The sequence below is a fragment of the Callithrix jacchus genome, chromosome 15, assembly GCF_049354715.1.
Source record: "Callithrix jacchus isolate 240 chromosome 15, calJac240_pri, whole genome shotgun sequence".
NCBI classification, from domain to species: domain Eukaryota; kingdom Metazoa; phylum Chordata; class Mammalia; order Primates; family Cebidae; genus Callithrix; species Callithrix jacchus.
Window position 1 is genome coordinate 88,972,934 of NC_133516.1, and position 16,146 is coordinate 88,989,079.

General features: G+C 42.9%; 1 protein-coding gene across 1 annotated transcript; it reads left to right on the plus strand.

Annotated features, from left to right (window-relative positions):
• The first annotated feature begins 5 nt into the window (after positions 1-5).
• Positions 6-15,080, plus strand: LOC118147736 (TPA-induced transmembrane protein-like). Its single transcript, XM_035274162.3, has 4 exons — positions 6-56; positions 2,745-2,921; positions 11,534-11,604; positions 14,855-15,080. Exons 1-4 carry the CDS (start codon positions 6-8, stop codon positions 15,042-15,044), a joined length of 489 nt encoding a protein of 162 aa, XP_035130053.3. The 3' UTR covers positions 15,045-15,080.
• Positions 15,081-16,146: the final 1,066 nt, after the last annotated feature.

A 16,146-nucleotide genomic window follows, 5' to 3' on the forward strand; every position in this document is an offset into this window, starting at 1 on the left:
GCACCATGCGGGATAGTTTACGCATGTTGTTTTTCATCTTTGCTGTCACCTACATTGTAGGTATTGAAATTTCTGCTGGGGAAGCAGCTTCAGAGGTCACATGGCTAACAAATAGCCAGCAGGAGTTTAAACTAAGTCTGATTACCTTTAAAGCCAGCTCTGTTTCCACTCTCCTGGCCTTTCTCATTTTTTTTTCTTTTTGTTCCCACTGCTGTCAGTCAAATCAGTCTGTTCCAAACTTGTGCCTGTTGGCCTCTCGGCCTCCTCTCTCCCAGCTCTATTTTATCCCGTCCGTGACCACCCGATTAACCTCCGTTAAACACCAGCCTCTACTTTATTCGTGGGAGATATCTGGCAACACTCCATTACCCCTTGAAGGCATCTGGCATTTAAGGCCTCTCTGTCAAGCTTAATTTTCTTATATTTTAGCCAAATGGCTGTTTTTATGTTCCTTCAATGTGTAACGTATGTTTTTGTGATTTTTTTTAAAATAAGTTTTTCTACATGAAAAAGTACAGCCCAGATTATCTGATTAGTGACATAAAAACTCTACTGACTGGATAAGCCTGTCATTGTTACTATTGTTATTATTTTGACACACACAACTTATTTAGCTAGATCTTGGTACAGATCCATGAAATGACACACATTAAGCGCATTTCATTAGAGCTATTATGGAAGGCCTGTTTTCACACTTGGTATCTCCTCTCAGTATCCTTGAGTTTAGCAGTTACTTGAATCTTATATCTATCCTCTTGGCATCCCTAGTGTTTTCTGATGCATTGAAATCTATTATGGAAATCTACATGGTAGGTATAGAGCTCAAAGATATCCATTGCAATATTATTAACAGAAGTAGAAAGCTGAAAATGATAAATGTCATCTTTAAGAAAATAGGTGAGCCTATTATGAACATTACGAATCAATTAAAATAATCTTTGCAAGGAATTTTAAGCACATGGGAATGGCCTTTGATGTATATGACAAAAGAATCAGGATAAGTAAGCAATAATAGCAACAACAAAAGCAGGATATAAATTACCTGTTTGTTAAGACCTCAAATATAATCAAGTATAGGAGGAAAAACCCTCTTGATTTCAGTATTATTAATATGTGTTTCTTAGCTTTGTTATGATTTCCTGTACTTTGCAAGATTTTTGCTATAAAGGCATAACTTTTTTTTAATCATACAACATAATGTCATGACTTATAACAAGTAAGGACACAGGGATTATTCTCTATGTTTGGGGGTCCCCAAGGTTACTTCTAGATTCACCAATTTATTAGGAGGATACACAGGACTCAGCATGCAGTCCTACTGATGACCATGATCTATTACAGCAAAAAGATACGTTAGATAAAATGATTTATCCAGCAAAATCCAGAGAAAACCAGGAGCAAGCTCTCAAGAGTTCTCTCTCAGTGGAGTTTCACACTTGTTTAATTCCTCTAGCAATAGGCTGTGACAGCACATATGAGATCTCATCTACTAGGAAAGCTTATTAGAGATTCAGTGCCCAGGGTTTTCACTGGGGGTTTATCATACATGTAGCTTCTGCCTAGCATGCACCAAAAATCCAGACTCCCAGAAGGAAAGGAGATGTTAGCCACATTGTACAAATAGTTGAGGCATGGTGAGCCCCTGTCAGGGAAGGGTGGGAACCCTCCTAAAATCCAGGTTCTAGGATGCCAGCTGGGGCGAATTTTGAAGAAGCCTTTCTTGGCTACCAATCTCAGGCCTACGATATTAACTGGTTTCTGCACATTCCTTGCCCCTAATGCCTCACATTTCCAGATGTCCTCACAGAATGAATAACAGGAATACCAGGAATCTTCCTCCTTTCTACCTGCCCTTCCATTACAAGCACTAAATTTATTCCACAAGTCCATGGCAATATGAGCACCTGGTTCTTCCCACCCACGCTTTCTCAGGGCCAGAGAGATGGTCTCCTGTGTGAGGCCAGCTGGTGAGGCTGGCATAGAGCCAGGAGAGCATAATTAGCACACTAGTGCCAGCTTCTGGTGCCTAGCTCCTCACTTTGCGTGATTTTCCTTTAGTTCCAACTACTTAAAAATCAGTTAGATAGCAGTCATTAGAACACAAGCAGCAACACGTAACTAATTGTCCCAGGAAGTTAATTCCTGCACACCTGGGGCTCTCAGCAAATTTTACTTCCCTTCTGCAAGCAGAGCGTGTCAACATACCTGTCTAGTGAGACATAGTCTAGAGCAATGACTTCATGCCTGTCTTCTGTCTTCCTGGGGAGACTTCAAGACATGGGCTTGCACGCTCCTTTTCTAGTCCCACCTCTGTTGTTTGGGTTAATGATACTACTTTTTCATGGCGGTCTTTGCCAGCACAGAATTGGGAGGTGAGTTGATGCAGTTGTTTGCTCCCACTTCCTGTCCTCCATCAATCATGTTCATTTCCTCCACCATCCGCTAGTACCTGGCTTGACACCTGTGTACCTAGCTAAGCTACAGTTTCAGTTTAAAAGGAAGTTCGTATTCTTCCTACCCCCTCTGGCCCTTTCCACAGTCTGTATTCAGTGGAATCTGAGGCTCTTTTGCCATAAAACAAGCTTTTTCTCCTGATGGAGGCAGACCCCCTGTATTTTACTGAATTTCACTGAGTGGAGAAAGCATTTCTGCTTACACTTGCCTGCTGTGTTCAGCCTTTACCCTTGAGGCTCATAGTTATGTATAAGTACGTAGTCAATGGGATGAAAAATTTATTATTTTAGGCAGATGTTTACTTTTGTTTTTCATTTCCACCTCCCCTGCTCTCTTTAGTGACTTATGTTGATGAAGATGAAGATGAAATACTTGAATTATCATCAGATCAAACATTCTTGGTCTCACTGAAGATTCCAGAGGAGTGTGTTGCTGAAGAGGATTTGCCTCACCTGCTCACCGAAAGGGTAATTCCATCTTACGTATGGCTTAAGGAGTTCTTGATATTTGGATTATTTGTCTGTATTTTAGCAGGAAATGATGCTTATAAATATATTGTCTGACCAAATACTGCATGTTCTCACTTACAAGTGGGAGCTGAATCATGAGAACACATGGACACAAAGTGGGGAACAACACACACTGGGGCCCACTTAAGGGTGGAGGGTGGGAGGAAGGAGGGTGGGAAGAAGGAGAGGATCAGAAAAAAATAACTATTGGATACTACTAGGCTTAGTACCTGGGTGGCAAAATAATCTGTAAAACAAACTGCTGTGACACGAGTTTACCTCTATAACAAACTTGCACATGTTTTCTCCTGAACATAAAAGTTTGTTAAAAAGAAATAAGTAAATATCTTTACTGTAGTGCAAAGCCAGAAGGAAGAGTCCTGGCCTCCAGTTGCATAAATGCTGGAGGATGCTGTTCTTTTAACTTCCTCAGGTCCTATATTTAATCCAACCTGTAGTATTCATTGAGGGTCTGCGATGTGCTAGACAGCACGCCAAGTGCCAGACCACATTGTGCCCTCAGTGGGCTCACAGTCCAAGTACAAGAAGTAACTAAAAAGATAGGTTTATAACAGCGTGATGTGTTCTAGCGTGGTTTTCAATGGCAAAGGAGAGGCGCCTGAGCGACCTGAGGTGAAGATGAAGGCGTGAAAGCCTTTAAGTGAAGTGATGCTCAGGATGAGTTTTGAAACGAGGTAGGAATTTTCTAAATAAAAAAGCATGGAACATCAAAGGATGTGCAAAGTAGAATACTGTGGCCTTCCAATGCTGTGTGGTGACAGCTTGCAGAGATGAGGCTAAAAAGGAAGGCAGGGTCAGGTCATGAAGGCTTTCCCACTCTTTGGTAAGCCACCAAAATATTTTAATCAGCAGATTGACATGGTTAGATTGATTCCTTCTAGCCTTTCTGTGTTTTGGTGGAGAAAGACTGGAGGAAGAGATCAGTTAGAAGGTGTTGCAATAGTCCAGGTGAGAGATGAGGGAGGCTTGAACTAGGGCAGTGTCAGGAAAACAAGGAAGATTTGCATGAGGCTTAAGAGGTATCCTCACCCAACAGGAGTCTGTGACTGACTGGGTGGTAGTGAGGGAGAGCGTAACTCCAGGCTCTGGTTGAGTGATTGGACAGATGGATGGTGGTGTCAGTCATGGGGTGAGAAATGCAGCAGAATGAACCCCTGTGTGAGATGGAAGCTCTGCAACCAGACTAGGAGGGTTGGTTGGGTCATCCTGATCATCCTGTCAAAGACAGGGTGGTTCACAGCCAGACCCAGAAATTTTGGTAAGAAAATCTAGGCAAGAGCCGCCTGCCCTCTGTTAGACTCTTCTCTGCCATTGCTGGGTTGAATGGAATGAGTGCTGGTTATCTGGCTTCCATTTGATTTGATTCCTACAAAAGCTCCTGAAGAGGCGGTTCCATCCAGGTCACATCAGAGTCAGTTTCTGGGCACCCGTGCATACAATTTGATTGCTTCTTTATCACAGGAGTTTGTATCCTGTGATGATTACTCCAGGTTTCTCTTTCTCCTTCTCTTCATTTATATCTTTGAAAATTTTTTTGGATTGTTTAAATTTATTTATTTTATTTTTATTTCTATAGGTTTTTGGGGACCAGATGGTGTGTGGTTACATTAATAAATTCTTTAATGGTGATTTCTGGCTTTTTGTGCACCCATCACTCGGGCAATGTACACTGTACCCAATTTGTGGTCTTTTATCCCTCACCCCTGCCACCGTTTCCCTCGAGTCCCCAGAGTCTCTTCCTTTATATCTTATCTTCAGCTCCCTTTTCTCCTTTCCTCCCACCTGCTTCCTGAAGCAAGTTGCAGAGTGAGAAGCTTCTTGCTGCTTTCTTCTTGGTTGCTTTTTTAAAGGAAAGGTTTTGCATTTGCTGAGCAGAAATAAAACGAGTCAGCATCCACATGTGTCACCTATAGCAGAGAAAACTGTCTATTTCAAAGGGAAATGAATGGTCATTTTTCATCTTACAACCATATCTCTTGCACAGAGGCAGAAACAAGGAAATTCTTTAGGTATTTTGAGCTCATCACTAGGTAGTGGCAAAGGAGCAGGGACTGACGTTGATGCCTGTGGCAGATCCACAGATTTCTCTGAGCCATTTTCTTCTCTGATAAACGGAAATCAGTGCAGTTTCTCTGTATACCTCAGGTGCAAATGACATTACATAAAAATAACTTGAAAAACATTTTTAAAGAATTACCATATTTACAGATGATCAAAGGAAGGCATAGTGAGGTGACAGATTCCTGCCCTTCATTTACCAAGCAAATATGCTCAGGAGGTGTTGCTGTCTTATTGTAACATCAATAGCTCCTTTCTTCCATTAGGGCAACTTTCAGAAGTTTCTGGATATAAAAGGTAAATGGAAATGGGTATTTGTGGAGGAAAAACTATTTTTTTCTCTATATTCACATTCAATGCAGAACACTTCTGTGGCCACATGTGTGGTTTTTTCCACACCAACCGATTGTCTGCCACCAGCTGCGTGTCCTGCAATCCAGTTCAATTCTGACGTGATCTGCCTGGAGTTAGTGCAGACCCCACAGTTTACGGGTTCAGCCCCACAAAAATTCCCTCACTTAAGATGCCAATTACAAGTCTAGGTTCTCACTTTTGCTTCCAATCAAGCAGCTGCAAATTGGAGGTTTTCAAAACCCCGCCTCAGGTTTGATCATTTGCTAGAATGGCTCACAGAACTCAGGGAAGCATTACATGTATGGACACATGTAATGTGTCCTTTACGGGCAGAGGATATCAAAAGGCAGATGAAAAAGTACATAGGGCAGGCATGTGGGAAGGAGCGCGAGTGTCCATGTCCTTTTCAGCTATGCCAGCCTCCCTTGTGTAGATGTGTTCAGTCACCTGGGAGCTCTCCAGACTCTCTTTTAGAGATTTTTATGGAAGTTTCATTACATAGGCATGATGGATTATTAGCTCTCTCTCCAGCCACTTTCCCCTCTGGAGGATGCGGGGTGAAGATGGGGCCAAAAGTTTCCTCCTCCTCCTCCTTCTTCTTCCTCTTCCTCTCCTTCACAGTTCTATGTTCTTCTTCTTCTCTTCTCCTTCCCCTTCTCCTCCTTCTTCTTCCTTTCCCTTCCTTTTCTTTTTTTTTTTGGGGGGGGGAGGAAGGCAGGAAGGAAGGGAATAAGGACGGTAGGGAGGAAGGAAGGGATGAAGGAAGGAAGGGAGGAAGTGGGGAGGGAGCGAGGGAGGGAGGGAGGGGAGGGAGGGAGGGAGGGAAGGGAAGAAAGGAAATCAAGCAATGAAAGAGACATTGCCGACCTGGATCTAGAGGTTTACAAGTTGATTTCTTTTTTTTTTGAGAGAAGGAAAGAAAAAAACAATAAGTAAAGGATAGGAAGAAAGAGGAAGAGAAAGAGGGAGAGTAAATGGAAATATTGCTTTATTTTGAAAAAAATTGGGTATTAATAATGGCCAATCAATGTTTCATTTAAACTTATGGGTAGGTGTGATGTGGTATTGACAAGAATGTATATTTTATGTATTTAAAGTGGAGAGCTCTATAAATATTTATTAAGTTTACTTGTTCCGGATCTGAGTTCGAGTCCTTAATATCCTTATTAATTTTCTGTCTCATTGAATCTAAGTCTCGTATCTGGGTGTTAGGATCGTTAGCTCTTGTTGTTGCATTGAGCCTTTTACCACTACGTCTTTGTTGCTTTAAAATCTATTTTATCCGATACAAGAATTGCAACTCCTGCTTTTTATTTATTTATTATTTATTTTTGCTCTCCATTTGGTTGGTAAATCTTTCTCCATCCCTTTGTTTTGAGTCTTTGTGTATCCTTGCATGTGAAACAGGTCTGGATGTAACATGCCGTTGGGTTTTGGCTGTGTCTTTTGATTGGGAATTCAGTCAATTTAAATTTAGGGTTACTGCCGTTAGATGTTGACTGGCTGTTTTATCCATTTGTTGGTGTAAATTCTTCTTTATGTTGGTGCTCTTTACTTTTTGGTGTATTTTTAGAAAGGCTAATACTGGTTGTTTCTTTCTGTGTGTAATGCTTCTTTCAGAAGCTCTTGTAAAGCAGGCCTGGTGGTAATAAAATCTCTGACTTCTTGCTTGTTCATAAAAGATTTTATTTTTCCTTCAGTTGTGAAGCTTAGTTTGGCTGGATATGAAATTCTGGGCTGAAGGTTCTGTTCTTTGAGGATGTTGAATATTGGCCCCCACTCTCTTCTGGCCTGTAGAGTTTCTGCCGAGAGATCTGCTGTAAGTCTGATAGGCTTGCCTTTGTGGGTTATCTGACCTTTCTCTCTGGCTGCCCTTAGTATCCTCTCCTTCGTTTCAACCCTGGTGAATCTAACGATTATGTGCCTTGGGGTTGCTCTTCTTGAGGAATATCTTTGTGGTGTTCTCTGTATTACCTGGGGTTGAATGTTGACATGCTTTGCTAGTTTAGGAAAATTTTCCTGAATAATATCCTGAAGGGTATTTTCCAGCTTGGATTCATTCTCTCCGTCGCATTCAGGTACGCCTATCAAACGTAAATTTGGTCTTTCACATAGTCCCACATTTCTTGGAGACTTTGCTCATTCCTTTTTATGCTTTTTTCTCTAATCTTTTCTTCACGTTTTATTTCATTAAGTTGGACTTTGACCTCTGATATCCCTTCTTCTGCTTGAACAATTCGAGTGTTTAAACCTGTGCATACTTCTCGGAGTTCCTGTATTGTATTCTTCATTTCCATTAATTCACTCATACTCTGTTCTAAGTTGTCTATTCTCAATAGGATTTCATCAAACCTTTTTTCAAAGTTCCTAGTTTCTTTACGTTGGGCTACAACATGTTCTTTTAACTCATCGAAGTTTGTTATTATCCATTCCTTGAAGAGTGATTCTGTCATCAGGATGCGCTCGTTCTCCATCAAGCCTTGTTCCATTGTTGATGTGGAACTGTGATCATCTTTAGAGGGAGAGGCGTTCTGATTTTGAGTATTCTCAGCTTTTTTACGCTGGTTTCTTCCCATCATTGTAAATTTATCCTCCTGCTGTCTTTGAAATAACCAACTTTCAGATTAGGTCTCTTGAGTGGACGTCCAGGTTGTTAGTTCCCAGGGCCAGAGCAGCGGCGTTAAAACTGATGGTGCTTTTCTGCCCAGGATTCTCCTGTCGGGCTTCCTTCTTGTGTCGGTAGTAGGCGACTCTGCCTTCCCGGGGCTCCAAACCTCGGTCAGAAGGGGAACGGGTCCCGTTTACTCTGCGCCAAGTGCTGCCGCGTCGAGGTGCCGGCGGAACCGCTGCGCCGACCACGAGAGTCGTGCTGGCGACTCATGTGTTTCCACCACTGGGGGATCTTCTGCTTCGTGAGCGACCAGACTTTGTCTGAAAGTGTGGCATCCTCTAGTTCTTCGTGCCTTCCCTGAGAGCTGCAATCCCGGGATGTTAGCGATCGGCCATCTTGGATCGTTCCTCCCTTCCTTTTCTTCCTCTTCCTTTCTCTCTCCTTCCTTTCTTTCTTCCTTGCTTCCCTCCCTTTCTCCTTCCCTCCCTCCCTCCCTCCTTCTCTCCTTCCCTCCTTCCCTCCTTCCTTCCTTCCTTCCTTCTTTCTCCTTCTCCTCCTCCTCTTCCTTCTCTTCACTCTCTCCATTCTTCTTCTTCTTCCTCTCTCTCTCTCTCTCTCTCTGTCTCTCTTTCTTTCTTCACAGTTTTCACTCTGTTGCCTCGGCTGATATCAAACTCCTGGCCTCAAGCAATTCTCCCCACTTAGTCTCCCAGGTAGCTGGGATTACAGGCGTGCACCATCTCATCCTCTCAGGGTTGGGACCACTACTCTGCTTAAGCCAGCTTGTTATTTACATGTGAACTGCCACACCCTGTGCATGGGTGAGGAGTTAATGATGGCACCTCTCTTATTCTGGAAGCTGTGTCTAATTAGCCACTGCATCAGACTCAACTAATCAAGTCACTGAGCTACTTGCTCAGTTTGCACCAAGCCTCATAGACATTGTGTGGGAGACACCAGAATAAGGGTTGAGGAGCCCCCATCCCCCACTTCACTTCTTTGGGCCCAAGGTGGGGCAGTGTAACTAACAGGTCCCAAAATGTAAGTATGTCCTAAGTACAGCAGAGGAGCATGTTATCAAAAAGAATCTTCCAATGCACACTAAAAGTGGATCTAATCCACCACTCCATAAGTTACCTGAAAATTTTAACTTAAAAATTTTGCTGAAGACCTATTATGTGCAAAACACTTACTGGGCCCTAAAGATTAATACAGGAAAGAAGGGAAGGAGGAAGCAGGGAAGACTGGAAGGAAGGACAGACATCACCCCTGCCATAGGAAGCTCAATCCAAAAGGAAGAGAGAGACATGAGTGCTTGACATTAGTGCTTGAAGAGATTCTCCTCTGCAGCATCCTCATCCTCTCCCCATCACAGCATCCCTGTGAAAGCTGCTTTCCTAGTTCGTGTGTTTTCTAAATAACTGTCAGCCTATCAGCAACGTCCTGTGCACTGGGGTTTCAGAGCTGTGAAATGACCCAGTCATTTTCTCTGAACGTTTTTGTCCCTTTATGCTTCTTCCCTCCTCGATATTCAGGAGACACTTTTCTTCACTGTATATGTATCCATTGCATCCTCACTGGGTCTGTGGTAAGATGGGAAGAAGCTAGTTTTTCGTGTCCATAACACTTAGGATTGAACTTTGGCTTCTCTATGAGCAGAGTGATCTGGGGCAGGTTTCTTAATCTCACAGAATGGAGTGCTGTTTTATCTTCCAGCGAAAAGGGGAGATATGTTAATCCCTGTTCTGCCAGGTTTTTATAAAGATCACAATAATAATGACAAGATTAGAAGAGCACAAATAGCAGGTACTCTCATCTGTTGTTCTCTCTTTGAGAGATGGGTTGTACATGTTGCATTCAATGGGAACGCATTGTGGAAGTGCAGTGTCCTTGATATTCCATTTAGAGTTGAGGGGAGACAAGGTGAGCTCCATAGGACACTGCTATTTTCTGTATGTTCTACCGCTTGTTATTGAATGAAGTAATAGGTCATTAAGCCGTAATGACTGTAGCTGGGGATGGCACATGCTCCTGAGTACTGTTAGTTTAGGATTCAGATCTCTGAAACACAACTACTCAATGCCTGGGGAAAGATATTTGTAACATAATATCAACAACTAGAATCCAGAATATACAACTAACCACTTTAGATAAATAAGAAAAAGACAGAGAAGCCAAGAGAAGGACAGGAAATGAGTGAGAAATTCAGAGACTGGAAGTCCCAAAGAGTTAATAAACCCAGGAAAAGATGTTCCCCTCTCTAGTAAGCAAGGCGGTACAAATTAAAACATTATGAAGCACTATTTCGTACCCATCAGAGTGGCAGAAATTTAAGTTTGGTAACACTAAGTGCTGGTAAGGATGTGGGGCATGGATATGTATACATTCCTGGGAGGAATGGGAAAGGGAGAGCAATTTTTGTGGAGTTGGAGATGCACCTACCCTTGGACCCAGCAATTCCTTTTCTTGGTGTATGCCCAGTGGGAACTCCTACATGTCCAAGAAGAGATGCACAGAGACATCAAGGATGATTGCTTTAGCTTAGAGTGTAATAGGGGAAAGTTGGAAATAGTGCATGTGATCACCCACAGAGGAATGGATAAGCTGGCATCATCATTTAAAGGAATCTATGCAGAAGTTAGGTGAATGCCCTTTATTGGGATTTACTTCATGAGTAAATCTTAAATATAACTCTGAGTGGAAAAAAAGCAAGTTTTAGAAGATTATGTAGAATATGGTGCCTTTTGTTTGAATACAAACACAAATTATAGTTTGTTATGATTATATAAGGAAGTAATTTGTAAAAATACATAAGGAAGTAGTAATTTGCAAGGAAAGATGCATGCCACTTTCGGGGTGATGGTTAGTACGAAGGAAGAGAGAGAGGAGGAACTGAATACTATGTAGGAGTCACTTTAGCTTTATTTTATTTTTTAAATTAAAGGGCTAAACCCAATATAGCAAAATGTGAAGACATGAAAGCTAGGTAGTGGAAACACAGGTGTCATTATTTTTCTTATGATGCTTGCAATGTTTCATGCATTAAATAAAGCCGCTGTATTTTTGCTAGACCATGGCTTAGCATGGCTGTTTGTCTTTGCAATGAAGCTCTGGAGAAGGAAGAAAGAAACCCCGGGCTAAGCAATGTCCCCGGTGCTGAGTGGTCTGTGCTGCTGCTGTCCAGCAGCTGCTTCTGGGTCTTCTCTCCTTCTACGGTCTGTGAGGTCTGTGTGGGCTCCAGCTGCTGACCTTCTCACCACTAAGGCCACGAGGTGCCAGTGTAACTTCTGAGAGAAGCTGAGTCATGTGGTCCTTATAAATGCAGTTATTTTGAAATAGTGTTAACTTGAGTTTTGGTTTACGATAGGCTCAAATGTTCCTAGGTCTAGATCCAGAACCTCCAGATGAGTTGATTCCTGGCTAGAGTGGAATCTCCTTCGTCTTAAAGTAGTTTTGCTTTGTCAGGTGATGTGTAATGTGATCTGTCCGTAATGTGTGTGGTTTTATTTGCGTCTGTTGGTTTTAGCTCACAGATGTGTACGGTACATCGCCCTCTCTGAGTCGTTATTTCACTTCAGTTGAAATAGTGGACTTCAGGTAAGAGTGTGGAACATTACATTTTGATCTCTTCCTTTGGAAAGAGGTCCCCCCACCCCACCCTTCATCATTTACCTAGCAGGGCTTCCCAGAGCCTCAGAGCATGAAGGGAACCAGTAATAGAATCATAGAGCATCAGTGCTGGGAAGGTCTTTTACACCAACGGGCTAAACTCCCTTATTTTACAAATGAGAAAAAGGAAGCCCAGATTAGTGGTATGATTCAACCAGGGTCACCCAGTCCCAGATAAATTATTTCTGTTTCACAGTGAGTGCTCAAATAAGCTATGGATAGAAGTAGAAATCGGTCTCAGGTAATGCTGTGATGTAAGTGATATAATCTATGTATAGGCATTTGCTTTTGAGGAGCACAAGTAATACAGGAGTACATTCTCCTGTATTACTCCTTTAGTATTAAAGACATAAAGAGGAGCCAGGTGTGGTGGCTCATGCCTGTAATCCCAGGCCAAGGCGGGTGAATCACTTGAGGTCAGGAGTTTGAGACCAGCCTGGCCAACATGGTGAAACCCTGTCTCTACTAAAAATACAAAAATAAGCCAGGCATGGTGGCCGGTGACTATAATCCCAGCTACTTGGGGGGCAAAGGCAGGAGAATCTCTTGAACTCGGGAGGGGAGGTTACAGTGAGTTGAGATTGTGCCACTGCACTCCAGTCTGAGTGACAGAACGAGACTCTGTCATAAAAAAAAAAAAAAAAAAAAAAGACGAGAAGACATAAAGAGGTATGTACAGGAAATGTCTACCTTCTGCCTGCTTTATTCTCCACGGCCACCACCAATAACCGATACTATTCCCTTCCATGGAGTTAACAGCTGTCGAGGGTTGAGTGTGATTGCTTCTGTTTGTGTATCTGCTATAGGCACTACGGATGCCACACACCCATATGCATTTTTTATTTTTAAAATTTTCCTCTCATCTTTACTGTTCTTGAGAAGCAGGCATCAGGGTGTATGTGTGGGGAGCTGGTTTATTATCCTTTACACCATTGGGACTATTGGAGATGACTTAAATTTTATATCAAAGCTTTGTTCCATTATTCCTGAGATGGCTCTGGAATATGATCATCAAAAGTTATATGATATTGACATTCCTTTTTCAAACCTTAAGTTCTCCAAACCCTAATAATATTAGCAGACCTGGGAAGGGAGGAATTTACATTCCTCCATGGTGGCCGGTGGCACCATGGTATGGGGCCAAACAGACCTGAAGTCTACAGATACATACCATGCAGGCTGCTTTGATCTCCTTCTTCAAAGACCCCCAGTGGGCTGGGTGCTGTGGTTCAGGTCTGTAATCCCAGCAGTTTGGGAGGCCGAGGTGGGTAGATCACAAGATCAGGAGATTGAGGCCATCCTGGCCAATATGGTGGAACCCTGTCTCTACTAAAAATACAAAATTTAGCTGGGTGTGGTGGCACATGCCTGTAATCCCAGCTACTCAGGAGGCTGAAGCAGGAGAATCTCTTGAACCCGGGCGGTGAAGGTTGCAATGAGTCCAGGTTGTGCCACTGCACTCCAGCCTGGTGACAGAGTGAGACTCCTTCTAAAAAAAAAAAGACCTGCAGTGAACATGGTACTTATGATGACATCTCTGCATTTTATTTCGAGAAGTCCAGGCAGAGGTTCGAAAGTACTGAATTGAGGAAGGAAAGCCATTGCTTCCCAAAGGCACTGCTGCACATGGGTGGGAGGTGGCTAAATCCCCAACACATGCATTTGTGTCTACAGGGGCATTGCGACCTCAGCCCTAGACTGGCCCAACAGGAACATAGAAAAATGCCCTTTGGTTTATTGGCAGCTAGACTCATTCCAGTGGTGGGCAGCTGGGGGAAAGGCCCTGAAAATTCTCTTTTCTCAAAATTCAGCCTTATGTAAATTTACCCTGTGACCTGCCATGGGGGATTATCCTAATGAGCTAGCCAGGTCAGGCTAGGTGGCCTGATTTTCCCATTCAGCCTGTGACCTGGTCTTCTGAAAGTCAGCCTCTGGCCATCTTAATCAGCCAGCTGAAGCCCTTGCCCCTGGGAATGAGGGTGGCTGGCTGTCTAGGTGTTAATCATCATTAGAGATAATTAGGGGGCAGAGCTCAGGGAACAAGTTAAGACACCTGCAAACTAGGGTAGCTGGACTGCAGTTTGAAAGTGCATTTTCCGCCTCCCTGTAGTGGCATCCTTGAAACAGTGAGTTTCTTCAGAGTCTTCACTCTTCATTACTCATTCCATCTGCAGGATCTGGCACATCTCCGTTAATAACAATCCGGCCTATGTCACCTCTGGCCAGAAGAGGGAGCGCTTTGCCTATCCTAGCGGGGCCATGGCCTGATTCACTCTAATGGGACTGGTGTGTCTGCAAAACTTCCCCAAGGTCATAGTCTGGAATGTGGCGTCCTGCTAATTATTTTATTGCTGGTTCTTAATCTGGCCCATCTTGAACCAAAGTGATAAGATAACTATGAATGAACTAAATGTTGAAGCAGCATTTAAAGAGTAGCATTGGACACTTATTAATGGAGGGTAGCCCTTGATTATTTTAATTTTAGAAATGGGAAAAAATGTTCTAGGAAGATGAAACTCCCCTTTCTTCAGGTCCCATTACTGAGAGTTACAAGGCTTGGTTCTCTTGCCCTAGGGGCCTCTGGTAATGGGACAGAAAAGTTTCTCACTTTGGGACAAAGCAGGGAAGCATCATTTGTTGCTGATACACAGGGTGGTCTCTGTCAATATTCAGAAGTTCTGGACCCAGCCAATGACAGGAAACTTGGGCTGTGCCTTAAACATCTTCATAGGTCAAATAAAGAACTGGTTAAATTAAATATCCCTGACACACCTTTGTGGGGGCAATGCTGAGAACATGGAGAAGGAGTGTGTGTGGAGAAAGGAGGAGGCTTCCCTGGCTTGCCTTAAGGGATGGAGGCTGGAATTGGGACCGATGCTGGGTCAAGCCTGGGATCGTCTAAGGCATCTTGACCATAGATGGGCTTCAACTTTCCCTTTGATGGCCTCTGCCAGTGGATTCCTAGAGCGTGGGTACTAGGTGGAGGAAGGGTTTAGGATCCCTTCAAATTTTTGTGATGAACCTATGTTCTTCCAGGACAGAACAGGACAGCCTTTGCTATTTTGTACTGGAAGAACATGCAAAACTTAAAAAAAAAAAAAAAGTTATTGCTTAAACTCATTTTTTGAGTTGCTGTGTGATGCTATTTATGTTTTAATGTCTCTGGTTTGCCTTTTAGTGGCGAAAATGCCACAGTAACCCACCATCTGCAGTATGGGGTTCCATCAGATGATGAAAATTTTATGAAGTATATGATGAGTGAGGAGTTGGTGCTGGGCATTTTGCTACATGATTTCCATGATCAGAACATACCTGGTTGTGAGAATCTGGGGCTTGATCCAGCATCCCTCTTGCTCGATGGTAAGTAAAGGAGTCAGCGCTGCGACAATAAACAGGGGAACCAGATCGGGGTCAGATTGATGTGGTTGATTTGGCAACATTGGGGACTTGGTACTGTGTCAGACTATTCATTTATGTACTCATCCACTCAGCCCTGTAACTCTTTCTGCCCCATAACTCAGGCAGAGAGTGACGGTGTTGCTGTGAGGTGATGTTCCACTCTGTGTGGAGCCTACACATTCCATGCCCTCCAGAATTAGACAGTATAGTTGGGGAAAACTCAGGGAAAAGATAATTTAAGTATAAAGATGAACATTGCTGCATGTTTCCTCATGCAGTTCGCCCACATTCTAAGCCCTGCATCCTACTTCACAACATGATTAGCAACCTTCATGGAGACACTGGTTTCACAAGACAAGTAAGAATTGAAGAATTTGAAATGAAGGATACAGCTAAATTGCTGAAAGGGTATCTCAGTATGGGGAACCTATTTCTTTTTCTGTTGAAGGCCACCGAGACCATTAAGAAATTAATTGAGGGGTGTACAAAGACCAGATTATTCCTTTCCTTAGAAAATTATGACAAATTTACTCGTCAACTTATAAAACAAAGAACAGAACAAGGAAATAGATACGCTGTTTCATAAATGTAATAAACACCCCATTTGTGAGACTCTGAGAACTTTTAACACTCAGAACAAAACCTGGCAGAAAGGAAGGTCGGAAGGCCAAATGGCTCCAAGGCTCCAAATGTCCTTTCATTGCTCTGTAGTGAAGCTCTGGCCATTGCTGGGGACCTCACTTTCTGATACCTCGCTTGGAGGCTTGCTTACTCTTGTTTAGCTCATAATGCCGGCGATCTTGGATATTTTATGTTCTCATCCACAGTCCATCCGAATCACTTTCTCCACATCTGTAGGTACTCAGTAAATACTAGTTGAATGGGTGAGAAAGGCAAATTAGAAGTAGCTGTGGTTGGCAGCAGGTGCAGTAACGGTCTAGAATCAAAAGCATGAAACAGAGGCTTAAAAGCACACATGGTAACGCATAGTACAAGGCAAGGTGTTTAATATGATGACACTATCTCTGGAGGATGAGAGGCAAGAGTAATGTTGGCCTAAGAAGGCAGAAA

Coding starts and splice junctions, on each gene's coding strand:
- LOC118147736 (XM_035274162.3), top strand. CDS start 6: ATGCGGGATAGTTTACGCATGTTGTTTTTCATCTTTGCTGTCACCTAC. Junction 57..2,744: donor TCTTTGCTGTCACCTACATT/GTAGGTATTGAA, acceptor TTATTATTTTAG/GCAGATGTTTACTTTTGTTT. Junction 2,922..11,533: donor CTCACCTGCTCACCGAAAGG/GTAATTCCATCT, acceptor TGTTGGTTTTAG/CTCACAGATGTGTACGGTAC.